This window comes from Ruditapes philippinarum, unplaced genomic scaffold, assembly GCF_026571515.1.
Source record: "Ruditapes philippinarum isolate M1 unplaced genomic scaffold, ASM2657151v2 ctg3755_1_1_1_1, whole genome shotgun sequence".
NCBI classification, from domain to species: domain Eukaryota; kingdom Metazoa; phylum Mollusca; class Bivalvia; order Venerida; family Veneridae; genus Ruditapes; species Ruditapes philippinarum.
Window position 1 is genome coordinate 127908 of NW_026852410.1, and position 16524 is coordinate 144431.

The 16524-nt window shown below is 31.5% G+C and overlaps 2 protein-coding genes across 3 annotated transcripts in view; both read right to left on the minus strand.

Annotated features, from left to right (window-relative positions):
* LOC132759562 (uncharacterized) overlaps positions 1-2308 on the minus strand; it is an 82924-nt gene extending 80616 nt beyond the window's left edge. The window contains exon 1 of one of the 2 annotated variants that reach the window (XM_060751365.1): positions 2177-2308. In XM_060751365.1, the coding sequence (XP_060607348.1) occupies positions 2177-2179 (3 nt within the window). In that variant the 5' untranslated portion in view covers positions 2180-2308. The remainder of the gene's footprint in view (positions 1-2176) is intronic. The other variant, XM_060751355.1, reaches the window with a different exon arrangement.
* Positions 2309-7935: 5627 nt separating this feature from the next.
* On the minus strand, positions 7936-10857 carry LOC132759509 (uncharacterized). Its single transcript, XM_060751299.1, has 2 exons — positions 10725-10857; positions 7936-9006 (listed from the first exon to the last, which is right to left on the minus strand). The coding sequence occupies exons 1-2, from the start codon at positions 10818-10820 to the stop codon at positions 8755-8757; spliced, it is 348 nt and encodes a 115-aa protein (XP_060607282.1). The 5' UTR covers positions 10821-10857; the 3' UTR covers positions 7936-8754.
* Between the last annotated feature and the right edge of the window lie 5667 nt (positions 10858-16524).

Here is a 16524-nt window from a genome sequence, read left to right on the forward strand (position 1 = left end):
TACACAAGGCAAGTGGCTCCCGGGACACGGCCAATTTTCACTTTATACTTGTTGTAGAATTCTACAAATTGATGCTACATGCAAAATATCTAACTTTTGTGCTAATAATTTTACATATAAATCAAGGGGCTTGATTAAAATCAATTTTACAGAAGTTTATACGGTAATGCTACATGCTAAATATCTTAACTCCCACGTAGGGCACAGAATAAGACTGAACAGATTTTTTTTATACAAAACTCTATGAATTGAGTGACCCCAGAGGAAGGGCTAATGATTGATACCAGTTCTATACAGGCCAGCAATTCATTGCTTCAAAGCGAACTTTTAAAGTTTAGGCATTGTAGTTTTACCAAAATAAGACTTAATACAAAAGTATTTTGACTTAGTGACCCCCGGGCTGAGGCCAATATTGACCAAAGAGGCTTTATTAATACCAGTTATGTTGTGATCCACAAAGTAGTGTTACTTGCCAATATCTATGCTATCGTTATATCGCACAATAAGTCTCAGATATGATTTCCTGATATGTCTCTAATAATCAAGTGACCCCTTGGACAGGACCAATATTGAACCAAGGGGCATGATTCTTATCAGATTTATAAAGGACAATAAGGCAATGCTGCATGCTACATATCTAAGCTGTAGGCATTGTAGTTTTACACTATGCATCTAAAATGTGTTTTCCTATGTTTGACTATATAAATCAAGTTAACCCCGAGTAGGGCAATTTTGATCTCAGGAAGAACAAACATGCACATTCTACACATTGTCTCATTATAAGTAATATATCTGCCAAAAGTTTTATTTTTTAATCGATTCAAAAGAAAAGATCGGACACAACATTTTGAAATTGATTCAAAATGACAAATTGTGACCTTGACGAAGGTTAACCCTGCTCTCTGCATATCGTCGCATTATGGTTTACACTTCTGTCAATTTTTCTTCAATTGGTTAAAAGTTACAGACCAGACACGAAACCTGATATCACACGGTCGGACGGACGACCAGCGTATAAGATTTTACGCCGATTTTTTTTTCTGGCGTATAGAAAGGAACTCTTAATTACCCTTATAAAATACTAAATGCATTAAAGAACGCGGAAGGACAAGAAAGTTATCCACAATTGTTCGTCGAAGCAAGGCTAGAACGATTCGGCTTCGATGGCTTAGACAATGTCCATTTTCTTAGCCCAAAAAAATAATACAAAGCGTTATCTTAAAGGCTGAACACTAAGAATGACATATGCTTCAAAATAGTTAGATTTTATTATCTTTTTCGTAAATAGAAAATAACGGAATGCCTAAAGGACGTACAAAACGAAAAACATTAAAAAATTGATTATAATTTCAGTAGATACTATTAAGATCTAACACCAGCTGTCGGAACACACCAAAACATCTAACTCGAGGGTAATTGTTTTTGCCGAGTTTCCATTACATCATTATCCGAAAGCTAAATTTTCCTATCTGTTACGACATCTGGTGGTTGATTCTTTTCATTACCGTTTATATTTTATTATACTTTTCAAATAAAAAATGTATATTTGACCTAAAATCCTACATATATATTGATCACAACTCCACAAAAATCAAGTTAACATTTACATAGTCAAAAACAAGTTTTTACATTGATTTTTAATTCAGAAATTTATAGGAAACAGTGATTTGCTCTCTATGATGTTGGATTTGTAATGACGAGTAGATACCTGAAACAAAATGATAATACAAAAGAAAAATTGAATGTTTGACATCACCATTTTGTTAGAGAACAAAATATCTTGAACATTACTTATCAAACTAATTACCTTAAAAATACTCGGACAAGGTAAAACTTTAAACTTTGCAAAGAAGGTAATTTTCTTTATTTCGTTATATATGTTAACCTTTAATTTTATTCAAAGATATACATTATACTTAATGCATTATCTGAGATAAAATAAATGATAATGACCTTGTAACAAACACTATCTATCTAAGATGCATTTTATTAATATAGGTGAATTATGTTGTATATAACTGATTAAATAACGGTTATTTTAGGTTTTAGTAATTAAAAGGTGATTTCTTAAGAATTCATATAATGAATACAAACATTTTAGATTAACTTTCTTTTGATTTACGTTAAAAACCTCTTAAAATGTATTAACCTTTACATATAAACAAACAAAATGTACCATGTGTATTATTCCAGTTTATTTCCATACTTCAGATTTAAATGCATTAGATCATTGCATATAACAAAAGAATAGTCGATTGTCAGTATGAAACATTATATAGATCCCCTATGTACCACAAAGTCCCATTTTGTATTCATTTATAATGAAAGTTATTTCAATTTTAACATTAAAATATACAGCTAGCTTAAGTATCGATGTGTTTACTTACAAAATTAACATTAAACCTTCTGTATCAATAGAACTTGTAATATTAAACTAACCTATAGTTAACGGATGAAAATTTACGTACCTGTACACACTTATAAGACACGGAAGTAATAAGTATTCGACTTTAGGAACTGTATAAGTTGTGTACGAATATTACTTGAAAAGTATCGTTATTGCCATTATACTTAAACCTTATATCACTACCTAAACTATATAATATAATTCCCCTATTGTTTGACTTTGACGTAGAGATAGATAAGAAAGTTTTCAAATAGCTATTGATAATTATACGATTATTGAAGTAACATCTATTGGGAAAATTAATTTGGACAACTTGTCTTTCAGCGCTCTTTTACAAAGACCAGAACGAAAAATATAAACTTGCGCGGAAATGTTTAAAAACTTTGCTTGATCTCAATTGAAAATGAGATTATCATGCTACTCTTTAGTTATCCTCTCCTGAAAGTGATTGCTTTTCTAAAACTGTGGATATCAACGCCTTATTGTAAATAAAATGGTTTAAGTGAATTTGCTTTTGCTTATGCGAAATTGATAAAAATGTCTTTTTTAAAATTATTTTCTGAATGACGGAACATAATTGTTGGATATTTTTCTTGTACTCGTAAAGTTTTTTTCTTGCAAATCTTAGGAAACCTAAATTCTTCACCTGTTTCGCCAATATGAAACACATTTTTATTTTTATGTCGTAAACAAAGAATCCTTGCTATTAGACTGTCACATAAAAAAATTTGACTGTGTCTTTCCTACATTTGTTGTATAATAAAATATTTCTTCTGTATCAACTTTGTCGATTTCATTGGTCTCAGTGTAACAAATGATGATTCTCGACAAGGTAATAAAGAGAGGGTGTATTATAAAGAAAGGGTGTATTCTTAAGAGAGGTGTATTATAAACAGAGGGTGTATTATAAAGAGAGAGTGTATTATAAAGAGAGAGTCTATTATAAAGACAGGGTGTATTATAAAGAGAGAGTCTATTATAAAGACAGGGTGTATTATAAAGAGAGTGTGTATTATAAAGAGAGGGTGTATTATAAAGAGAGGGTGTATTATAAAGAGAGGATGTATTATAAAGAGAGGGTGTATTATAAAGAGAGGGTGTATTATAAAGAGAGGGTGTATTATAAAGAGAGGGTGTATTATAAAGAGAGGGTGTATTATAAAGAGAGGGTGTATTATAAAGAGAGGGTGTATTATAAAGAGAGGGTGTATTATAAAGAGAGGGTGTATTATAAAGAGAGTGTGTATTATAAAGAGAGGTTGTATTATAAAGAGAGAGTGTATTATAAAGAGAGTGTGTATTATAAAGAGGTTGTATTATAAAGAGAGAGTGTATTATAAAGAGAGGTGTATTATAAAGAGAGTGTGTATTATAAGAGAGGTTGTATTATAAAAGAGAATGTATTATTATAAGAGAGTGTGTATTTAATAAGAGAGGGTGTATTGATAAAGAGAAGGTGTATTATAAAGAGAGGGGGTATTATATAGAGAGGTTGAATTCTAAAGCGAGAATGTATTATAAAGAGAGAGTGTATTATAAAGATAGGGTGTATTATAAAGAGAGGTTGTATTCTAAAGCGATAATGTATTATAAAGAGAGGATGTATCATAACGAGAGGGTGAATTGTAAAGTGAGGTTGAATTCTAAAGCGAGAATGTATTATAAAGAGAGGGTGTATTATAAAGACAGAGTGTATTATAAAGAGAGAATGTATTATAAAGAGAGGTTGTATTCTAAAGCGATAATGGATTATAAAGAGAGGATGTATTATAAACAGAGGGTGTATTATAGTATTATAAAGAGAGGGTGTATTATAAAGAGAGGGTGTATTATAAAGAGAGGGTGTATTATAAAGAGAGGGTGTATTATTATAGAGAGGGTGTATTATAAGTGAGTGTGTATTATAAAGAGAGGTTGTATTATATAGAGAGAGTCTATTATAAAGAGAGTGTGTATTATAAAGAGAGGGTGTATTATATAGAGAAGGTGTATTATAAAGAGAGTGTGTATTATATAGAGAGAGTCTATTATAAGAGAGTGTGTATTATAAAGAGAGGGTGTATTATAAAGAGAGGGTGTATTATAAAGTGAGTGTGTATTATAAAGAGAGGGTGTATTATTATAGAGAAGGTGTATTTAAAGTGAGTGTGTATTATAAAGAAGGTGTATTATAAAGAGGAGGTAGTGTAATTATATAGAGAAGGTGTATTATAAGAGAGGTGTATTATAAAAGGAGAGGGTTGTATTATAAAGAGAGGATGTATTATATAAGAGAGGTGTATTATAAAGAGAAGGTGTATTATAAAGAGAGGTGTAAGAGAGATATGTATTATAAAGACGAGGTGTATTATAAAGAGAGGATGTATTATAAAGAGAGGCTGTATTATAAAGAGAGGGTGTATTATAAAGAGAGGCTGTATTATAAGAGAGAGGTGTATTATATAGAGAGTGTGTATTAAAAGAGAGGTTGTATTATAAAGAGAGGATGTATTATAAAGAGAGGGTGTATTATAAAGAGAGGTTGTATTATATAGAGAGAGTCTATTATAAAGAGAGTGTGTATTATAAAGAGAGGGTGTATTATATAGAGAAGGTGTATTATAAAAGAGAGTGTGTATTATATAGAGAGAGTCTATTATAAAGAGAGTGTGTGTATTATAAACGTGAGTGTGTATTATAAAGAGAGGATGTATTATTAAGAAGAGGGTGTATTATAAAGAGAGGGTGTATTTATATAGAGAGCTGTGTATTAAAAAGAGAGGTGTATTATAAAGAGAGGATGTATTATAAAGAGAGGGTGTATTTATAAAGAGAGGTCTGTATTATATAAAGAGAGAGTCATATTATAAAGAGAGTGTGTATTATAAAGAGAGGGTGTATTATATAGAGAGGTTGTATTATAAAGAGAGGATTGTATTATAAGCAGAGGGTCGTATTATAAGAGAGTGTGTATTATATAGAGGGATGTCTATTTTATTAAAGAGAGTGATGTTATTATTAAAGTGAGTGTGTAAGTGTGTATTATAAAGAGAGGATGTATTATAAAGAGAGTGTGTATTAAAAAGAGAGGTTGTATTATAAAGAGAGTGTGTATTATAAAGAGAGGTTGTATTATATAGAGAAGGTGTATTATAAAGAGAGTGTGTATTATATAGAGAGAGTCTATTATAAAGAGAGTGTGTATTATAAAGAGAGGGTGTATTATAAAGAGAGGATGTATTATAAAGAGAGTGTGTATTAAAAAGAGAGGTTGTATTATAAAGAGAGTGTGTATTATAAAGAGAGGGTGTATTATAAAGAGAGGCTGTATTTTAAAGAAAGGCTGTATTCTAAAGCGAGGGTGTATTATATAGAGAGGTTGTATTCTAAATATTAGACAATTATACTGAGCAACATCCTTAGGGAGAAAAACACATTGGGTTTTTGCTGAGATGTGCTGCACTAGAGAGAATCAGAAATCTCTTTGTAAAATTAGAAGAATTGCAACTGATGTTGTAGTTGTAAAATATCTTTTACCGAAGTTCTCAATTATTCAGGGTTTTATATTATTTTTTATTAAAATGCACCTATTTTTTTATTTTTATAACAATAGGTTTATTCTTTACTTTAGAGTACGTTAATCCTTAACGATTTTTCGTTCTTCATACTTTGTTTCTATTTAGTAATGATTTATCGAGAACCCTTTTGTAAAGAATTTCATTACTCATTTACCGGAGTTAAAATTTGATTAGAAAAATGTATGAAATTGATATTGATATGTTATGCACTAAATCACTTGTTTTCAGATTTCATGAAGTAAACTTACACAATGAAAACTAGCATTATAATAGCATTCTCATACGTGGGCGTTCAATATTTTTGTAGACTGAGATTATTACTTTTTTGTTAGGCCAACATAATTCTTAAAATATAAATTACCGGAAACGGGAATTAAATATACACTTGTACATGGAATTTCAACCGCAGATGAATAAAAATGTTTGTATTTGACGGCGCATAAGGCAATGTCACCAGAATGTCAGCGCTCAAGGTCGCCATGGTGTTTCCTGGCGTACGCGACGTCACTGGATGTTAGTTTGGTGTCTGACGTGTTGTACAACGCTCATTACTTCTTAAAACTACGTGCGTTACATTCAATACCTCTCTGTTGTCGATAAATCTACTTATTAAATATGTATTCGTACCACTCTTGAGGAAACATTTTGATAATCTATTTATTTCAATGGAACGAATAAATTAAAAAATATAATAAAATACCACTGTGAATTTGAGAGTGTAAAGCAACATAATCTGATTATTTTTATTATTCATAGTGCCATTTAATAAAGTAATCGTATAAAAATAAAATAATAAATCTATAATCAACAAGAAATCATATAAAAATAAAAAAATTAGAATACATAAACGTTATCTTTTTATACGCATTAGGCATTCAGCGGTTTATTACCATTTTTTCGTTTTCCTGTAATACAAACAGAAATTGATGATAAAATATAAACTTTACATTTCGCATTTTAAACTCTTTTAAAGAATATTATGAACGGTGTCTACACTCAAGTCGGCAATTTCCGAACAACTCCCTATCTGTCACACGGCAATCCAATTCTATTACTTCATTAATTGACGTTAAGTGTGTTTCATTAAGATGCAACTTACTCCCTTGACATTTTGCAGCATTCGGTGTTTTCTCAAGATCCTTGCAGAATTTTTTAATTGTCCTGGTTTCCAGATTTTCTTGTGACATCATTTCTGACGTCGCTTCTATTGATGATATCACAGCAAAAATGTTGTTTCGTAAACTCCAACGTCCAAATGACGTCATATTTTCAGTTCGCCATAACGTCATATTTTCTTTCCCGGAGTTTTAAGTGTTTAGAAAGTAGTATGTTTACACGCCTCATTATAAGTTCATTACGAAAATTTGGACTGAGGTTCGGCGCGTTTCCCATGTTTATGAAAATGGCTGTAAGTCTTAAAGTTGCGTTATTATCAATTTGAATATTCATTGTCTTGAAAAGGAATGACAACACTATCAATTGATAGAATATATATTAAATAGCTTCTTGAATGATAAAATGAGACATGAATTAACGATATATTGAACACCCCTGGTATAATGATGCTTGCTATTGTTACGGGAGGTTTGCGCTTTATTTTTTAACATTTGCTGAATAACCATGTAACTGGTTGTTACTTTATAATTTGTGAGTCAATGTTCTTATGCAAAACATCTTAGTTTTTAAGTCAAATTTCGGAAAACAAAGTTTTCATAACTTCAATCATACATATTGCAAATTCTTTTGCTGAACTTTGTTTTTCTAAAGAATTCTTGACGTCTTCAATAAATATATTCCATCAGGTTATAATAATGTATAATGCAGTATTTAAAGACAATTGTTTTACACTAAGGGAACTGATATGACTACTTGAGCGATTCTTTATATGTTGCGAAGTTAGGAAACATACCAATTCTACAAATTCAATGCAGTTTTTACTATGTAAAAATAAATAACGGCTGGATGGTTAAAGATATTTTTTACAGATTTGTCTCCCTCCAATGGTGTTTACTTTAATCAAAACGTGAAGTCCAAGCCACATCAATATAATCTAGATTTCTTTCACATATCAAGACACGTTGACAGTTGATTATTTCGCAAGCATTTCATAATAAAGAGAAGTAGATGCAAAGGCCAAATATGAATCATTAAGTGAAAATATTAATTTAAATGTATGGCTTAAGAGTCGGTGCATGAGTTTGAAGAATAATAACGGAGAGGTCTTGTTTCAGATTTGGAAACTAATGTTCTAGCCCACTTGAAAAGAAAATTCACTTATTTAAAAATATCGTCTTTATTTGAATGATTAACTGAACTGTGCCACAGAAAATTGCATTTTTGTACTGAATGAAGCAAATCTTTGATTATTTTGATAATAATATCTGCACTCAGTTAATGTGTCAAAAGATTTACAGGGAAAAAACAATAGACATTCAAAACAGTTACTTTCATGCAAACCTCTTCCTATAAGTTCTACAATATAACTAAGTAAAAAGCCTTATAACAAAAACTTGATGTGACATCACATATTTCATTCAGTATATAGCTCAAGTAGTTTTGATAACCAGAATGTCTTCAAATTAATTCCTCTATTTGGTACGTTAAAAAGAATGCCTTCTTTCTAATACATCACATTATTTCCACTTATTCCTCTATTTTCTTTAAAAAATAAAGAAGAGTTGTGTATTGTTCATATACTTAGTCACAACAACCCTTTGGACAAGACCTTTAAGTAGATTAGACCTAACTTGACCCTCATCAATTAATGAACTTTACCATAACGTCAAATGACTAAATTTTGCTTGTTATTTTGCTGATTTTATTATTTAATGCTGTTTGTCGTTCTTCCATTCTTGGAGTAGCAGAGCTCTGTTGAATACCTGAATCACATGAAGATTCTTTTCTTAACTTAACTGGTATGTTAGGGGCATTTTTGCGGTATACGGCAGGGACATTAGATAGCAATGGAGTTGGTGAACGCTGTTTTTGAGGGTTGACATCTGATTCAATTTGCTCCCTCTTCTCTTTTCGCCTTTCAGCATCCTGTTTTATTGAATGAAAAATTGTCAGCATAATACAATATTAGATATGATCATATTTCCTTCAGTCATTGTATCAGAAATATTGCATTTAAAATGTTTGAGTTGTTATTCAGCATCGTACAATGTTAATTTTTCTACATGTACATGTATGTTATTATAAATTTTGTAGATTTCTAAAAGTTATAGTACATAAATCATGAACAAATGTATCTATCTTTATAAATCCATCCTGATATATATATATATATTTAATAAGTGGCAAACATTTTTTGATTATTTAACTGAATGCGTTTGAATTCGAGTTATTTTGATTATATTTCAAATTTATACTATTATGCTGGTCAAAATACTTAAACAAGTAGATTCTAAACACAATTATGTAATAAACTTTTTTTGCACTATATGGAACTTTTAAATGTAAAAATGAACGATGAATGCAGACGTATATCTAAAGCATAACGAATGTATTTCACCTAGTTTAAGTGATCTTTTGTGACTAAGCGAAAGCATGGTTGCTCTGGCTTGTGAAATTCAGTTAGTAAAAATACGAAGAAACGAAAGAAAACATATGAACGGCACTCAGGGAAATGAGCTACAATGTAGTTGTGAAACATACTGTAGATGTTGACATATAACAAAACAACACATTTTTGCATATGTGAATCAAAATCGTAGTGGAAGGACAAGACCTTTTATTGATATGTTATATCTTCAATATAGGGAGATTTTGTATTATTATTAATTTTAGTCTGCCTAGTGGTATTCGCTGTGTGTTCTAGCAGTTGTAGTACGAGGTCAGGTAGTGTTTTTATTATTTTAGCTAGTTTTTGTGCAGCTCAACAAAATTTTTATAATCAAATATGCCTTTTATCTTTAAGCTTCAAATATTTATCACTTTTGGATTTAAAACCGCTTTGTAATAGAACTTGCCAACATTTCCATATGAATTCGAGGCGTGCATTTACAATGCTTCATTTTAAAGCGTAATGAGGAACGTGAAACAAAAGGCTCACAAACTCGTCCAGACATACACTCTTACTTCCCAAACTAAGCGTCTTATTTCTGATAGAAATTTTATATTCAATAAGGTTTTAATAATAATTATGAACTTAAAGTGCAATATCAACAAAGTATAGATTATGTTTAAGATGTATTGAATCTGCCAGCGTGTCTCTGCCAGGACACAGAAATCAAGACCCTATTCTGTAGCTTTTCGTTACAACCAAAGCGTCAAACAGAAAAGGTTGTTTAAATTAACCCTATCAAGTACAATTTTGACCCTGCTTGCCTTTTTCTGGATAAGTCCATTTAATAAATTAAAAAAATATATGCAACAGCAGATATGCAAATAAGCATATGATTCAATCCGACAACAAGCTGCAGGAAACGGATAATGACCGCCTTGTTTTAATTAGTAAAATTAAATCTGGCTCTATGGGGTGTAAACGTAAAGATCAGATGGTCCTATATTCGGAGATGTTAATTCATGTCTATGTCTATGCACATGAAGTTTAGAGTGGTCATTCATACGGAGCAGTTTTATGTGCAGGAGTATGTGATTAATGACATATGATATAATGTCACGAATATTTACGTGAAATTCTTCGGAATTTTCACTTTCTTTTACTTGTAAATGTATTTAACATATTGAAATGAAAGAAAAAAAGAAAATCAAAGAAAAACAAAAAACTTTTGGAATGAAAGAAAAAATGAACATACATATTGAAGTATTTTCAAAGCCAATTCCGGGTCATCTAAAGCATTTTCCAAGGCTCTTCTGGCTTCAGCTTCCTCGAAACCCATATTTGTTAACATCGAAACTTTTCGTTGAAAATTTTCGCGATATCTCTTTCCTGATTCTTTCAATTCATTGCGTTCTTTAAGGGAAATTAGTATAATTATGCAAATTTATATTCGATGATCTTTTGTAAGTCACAACTATATAAATTTTAGTAATATTTAAGCTGTAAAGATTTTTCTTAATTAATAATGATCAAACATCATTGCTTATAAAATAGGTACTTCTTAAATTGAAAAGAATTGTCAGATATACGATTACAATGTTAATGTGCAGTCAGTATGCACTTTATGAATATTAATCATAATATCAGTTATGAATATATTTAACAAAAGTGTACAACCCTTTTTCTATTTCTTGTTTCCTATTTAGTACACAATTTCCAATATATTCAAAAAAGGCATCAACAGTTTTGATACCTTGAGGCAATTGAGACAATTTCTTCATGTCAGTTATCATATTTGTTCTGAATTCCATGATGCGGGGGTGATAGCATCCTGAATTTAGTTTAATATGTTTGTTAACAATACTTATAACATACCCCTGTTGAGCACATGTCATTAGATCTCCTATAACTGACTCAAAACAGTGTCTAATTGATACCTTCTCAGCTAAACACTTTATATCATGATGAACGCAGACCGTTTTAATCATATTTGATGTAAATGGACTAGTAGTACAATGTATATACTTCCTTCGCGTATAATGTCGTGATATATTTCAAAAATATATAGATGATTTTGTGCTCAGGTTTCATTACCCTCTTTATGTAGTCAACTTCAGCTTCAGTGACTGTTATTTTAAAATCCGATTCGTGATTTGTTCCAATCAGGAGTAGGGACTTACGACTAAGAACTAGTTCTGCAAAAGCCGGACATGCACAATCTTCACCATTAAAACAGTTCTCTGGTTGAAAATATCTAATCACTGGGGACAAATCAATTTTTATTTTCCTGTCTTTGTATCTAAAATAAATAATAACATTAGGTGTATAGAAATCAGCTCCTCCTAACAAGAGGGATATATTATTAACTGATGGTAAATTGAGACGTCCTATCAGATTTGTTGGGGAAACATTCCTGTGTTGCCATCGTAATTCTTTTTTCCTCGCATACATCATGAGAGCATCAAGAAAAACATGACCAAATCGTTGTTCATCTTGGTCAGGAAAGTTTATTGACTGCAAACATTGTAGGTGGCCACTTTTACAAAGCTGGCTGCATCTAGACTTTAGCTCATCGTCTTTAACATTGACTTTTACTAATCCCTCACGGAAGTTTGATTCATCCCTATCAATACTAAGAAAACCTGGTTTGGAGAACACATCAATAACAGCCAAGTAATCAAACTCATCAGGTGCGATTACCTTCGTTCCCTCAGCATAACTGCCCACTTCAATCAATTCTTTTACTTTAAAAAGAGGATTGATTTCTTCAACTTCATCAAGCCATTTCGTTAAATAGAAATGTACTGCAGTGTGAATATGCTCCGATTCTTCAGATATAATTTCTGATTGCACCGATTTAACAACATCGGTCATCAACTGCCCGTAAACATCGTCCTGTTTAACTTGATCTTCATACATTGTCTAAATAATAAGATGGTGAAAACAATTATTTTTAAGTTGTATCAATTTTGTATTAAAAATACGTTCAACATTTTTAATTTTGTCATATTTGATGCACAGCTATCTCTCATTTTATACAATAAGATATGAAAATAAAATGAAAGGTAGAACAAGTTTCAAATTTCAGCCTCCCTAAAAAACGCCGTTTAAGTTCCCCCTGTTTTTGTGGTAGATCTCAGAAAAGGGAAATGGAAAATTTTCACACAAAAATATATCAAAAAACGATTTTTTTTCAATTTAAAACGAATTTTTTTTAAAAATTTTTTCCCAAAATAAGCGGTTTTAAAAAACTTTTTACCCCCCTTTTAAGGCCTCAAACAGTAAAAAAATGTGCACCCTGGCTATGGTGCAGTCAACATTTGTGCAAAGTTTCAAAAGTATTGAAGCATTTTACATTGTTTCATAGCAGTTTAAACATGTTACAGGAGGCTTTTCAATGAAAACGGCCACTTTTCATTATATGCTGATGTGGCAAAAGGTTAATTAAAAAAACAAAAATGCCAAGAAAACAACATTTTTTTCACCAAAATTAGGTTAAATAGTGAAAAACAGAATCCCTTAAGAAAGCCCAATACGGCAAAGTAAGACCACATTTTAACATGGAAAATCTAGAATTTGGCTAATTCCAAGGTTTTTGATTATTTTTTTTGCCCTCACAAAGTGGAAGCATAAAGCGTTGCACTTGTCCGTCCGTCCGTCCGTATGTCTGTCCGTCCGTCTGTCCGTACGTCCCGAAATCTTGTGAACGAAACACCTCTTTAACCAGATGGCAGATTTTGCTTAAACTTACAGGGATGAACAACCTTAATGTGTAGATGGTAGTAATGGAAGGAATTTTTGCTGCGACCAAATTTAGCAGAATTATGGCCCTTTGTTGATTTTTTTACTATATACCATATAGAAATTTTGTGAATGCAACTCTTCTTAAACCGGATGGCAGATTTTGCTTAAACTGCGAGGGATGAACAACCTTAATGTGTAGATGGTAGTAAAGGAAGGAATTTTTGCTGTGACCAAATTTAATAGAATTATGGCCCTTTGTTGATTTTTTCACTATATACCATATATAAGTTGTCAGTGGGGGCATCCGTGTCCTTTGGACACAGTTCTAGTTTGTTATCTTTTTCCCTCATAAAAGCGTGTTTTAACGTCTTTTTAACCCCACCCTATTTTTGAGGCCTGAAACAGTAAAAAAATGCCCAATTCAGGCCCCTAACACCGTTTTTCATTTGAGAAATGTTGTTTAAAAATGTGATCACTTTTTCGGCACAGTCCTACATCAAAAAACGTAAAACAGGGGGTTGCCAGAAGGGGAATGTGTCCCCTTCTGTTTGGTTGGGTTTGAAGGGGGCGGGAGTCATCCTTATCTCCAAGAAATTTTGCACATGAGAGAGGCTAAAAATAACCTTAGGTCGATTATAGGGTAACGTCTTACCAATGCTGAAAAATATTTGACTCTATCTCAATCCATTTAGTAGTTGCAGCACTTTGAAATCAGTTTTGATGATTAAACAATGTAGAATAGTGACTTTTGGCAAATTTGAGACCTCCCCCGGTGCCAAGGTAACAGAAATTATAAATTGAGCATGCTATTACATAGGCTTTGCTTCAGTCAACATTTGTGCCAAGTTTCATCAGTATTGAAGAATTGTTCATAGTTTCATAGCTGTTTGAACATGTAACAGGAGGATTTTTAATGAAAACGGCCACTTTTTGCAATATGCTCATGTGGCAAAAGGTTTAAACCATGGGTCTAATTTAAATAAGGGAGGTTTAGATGTTTTTAAAGGTATCGGAGTGGATATGAACAAAGTAATTTGGGTTGGGTATTGTATGAAAACGGACAAAAAATTGTATGAAATTAAATAACATAAATTAAACTAAGCAGTGCGATTGACTATTGGTTAAGATATCTACCTCTCAACCCTTTGATCATTGGTTAAAGCCCTAAAGGGTCTTGACTACGTGCTGATTTGTTCCAGGAACGAACTCGATTGTGATTAACGTAATTTGCAAAACCTTATTTTGCTAACGAGCTTAGATTAACAAGAGCAATGTCAACATGGCCATCCCCCGCCGAATGGGTTTGAGTTATGCTCAGGACAAAAATTAATTTAGAAAAATAACAAAGGGTTATAATTCAAAAATTATGCAGTGAAGAGTTATCATTCTTGTGCACTGCACTCCTCCTCAATGAGGTCTATCCACCTATGAAGTATCAAGTTGATACCTAAAATACTTTTTGAGATAAGCTCCGGACAAAATAGAATGAAAAAGAACAAAGGCAATAACTCAAAAATTATATAACAAAGAGTTATCGTTCTTGCACACAGCATTCCTCCTCAATGAGATCTATCCACGTATGACATTTCATGTTGATATCTCAAATACTTTTTGAGTTATGCTCCACTCAGGTGAAAAATAAGTATGAAAAATTAACAAAGTGCAATAACTCAAAAATTATGAAATATAGAGTTACCAATCTTGTGCAGTGTGCACTTCATGAGTGAGATCTATGCATCTATGAAGTTTCATGTTGATATCTCAAAGGCTTTTTGAGTTATGCTCTGGACAAAAATTAATTTTGAAAAATAACAAAGGGCAATAACTCAAAACTTATGCAATGTAGAGTTATAATTCTTGTGCACTGTACTCCTCCTCAATGAGGTATATCCACCAGTGAAGTTTTAAGTTGTTATCTCAAATACTTTTTGAGACATGCTCTAGACAAAAATGTTGGACGGAAGGACGGACGGAGACTTTTTCTATACCCCCCGCCGCCTTTTCGGCGGGGGATAATAAATTTTAACCATCTATGTATTTATCTGAACAACAAGGTATGATCAAAACACCATTTAAACCCCTAAAATTAATGTCTTGTTGAACGGGGAAATTGTAAAGTAATATAATCCTTGCCAATTGTTAGGATAAGGTCGCCTAATGTGTAAAAAATGAAACAGAGATACATAACATAGTTAAAAATTACCTTTTATTCAACGTAACAAAATTACCTGCAGTGATCCAACGAAACCGGACAGAAATTAAAATAAAGACAACCTAACTCCAAGGCCTGTAAAAACTATTCATCCTCTTGGTTCGCCAAAAATAATTTAAAGTCGAATTTGTACAAAGATTGATCACTAGGAATAAAATAAGCTTCAAAATATTGAGGTCCTACTTTTTTGTCTGAAGCGTTTGCTGTTGTCGTAAAGACAGTAGAAATTCAACATGATCCAAGAGCCCTCAGGTATACTCATCATGTATCCATAAAGCACGTCGGCTAATACATTTGCCTGGTCAATCATGAGTTTAATATTGATATTCCATTAATTAAATTGCATGCACTGTTCAATAAAAAGCACAAATTTGTTCTCTTTGATGTTGGATTTGTAATGACGAACAGGTGATGCTTTTTAAACAAACAATAATTGTCAAAAGATTATTATACATCACCACTTTCGTAAACATACATATGACGAATTAAACGTATTATATTGTTTAGCATTTTATCGTTTCAATCTAGAAAATTGAATAAAACATAAGCGATGTGAAATTTTAAAATATAAAAGAAAGTGACTGCATAAGTTTGTTTTCAATATTATATTTTGAAGAATTCAAAGATATATATTATAATGATGTACTAATTGAGTTAAGATAAAACGGTAATAAAATAAGTGCTCCACTTTGTAACAAACATTATCTATTAAAGATAAAGCTAAATGACTATGTTCTTATGTAGGTCAACTTTGTGATATTAATTTACTGATACGAGTTGTGAAATGGCTAATAAATATATGAATTAATGTAAAGTAATAATACTATAATGTGGTTTTATAGCTCGTATGATAGCAACATACAATTTTTGAAACACTTACGTCTCATAAATATATTTAAAAATTGGACGATTTAGTAATTCACTGGGAAAGAACCCCCATTAACACTTGTCCAACATTCCGACGCTACCATATGAAAAAAGCGTCTTTAAAAATAACTTTTTGATTAATTTTTTATATTTTTAAAAAAATTTTTAATTGCTACACAAATTCTTTGTAAATATGAAATAAACATGTTTTAACTGCACACAGAGTGGATAT

Bases quoted from the DNA above. Each gene is read 5' to 3' on its own strand.
- LOC132759509 (XM_060751299.1), bottom strand. From the start codon at position 10,820: ATGTTAACAAATATGGGTTTCGAGGAAGCTGAAGCCAGAAGAGCCTTG. The intron at 9,007-10,724 runs GTATGTTCATTT...TCAATAAAACAG, and splicing joins CTTTGAAAATACTTCAATAT to GATGCTGAAAGGCGAAAAGA.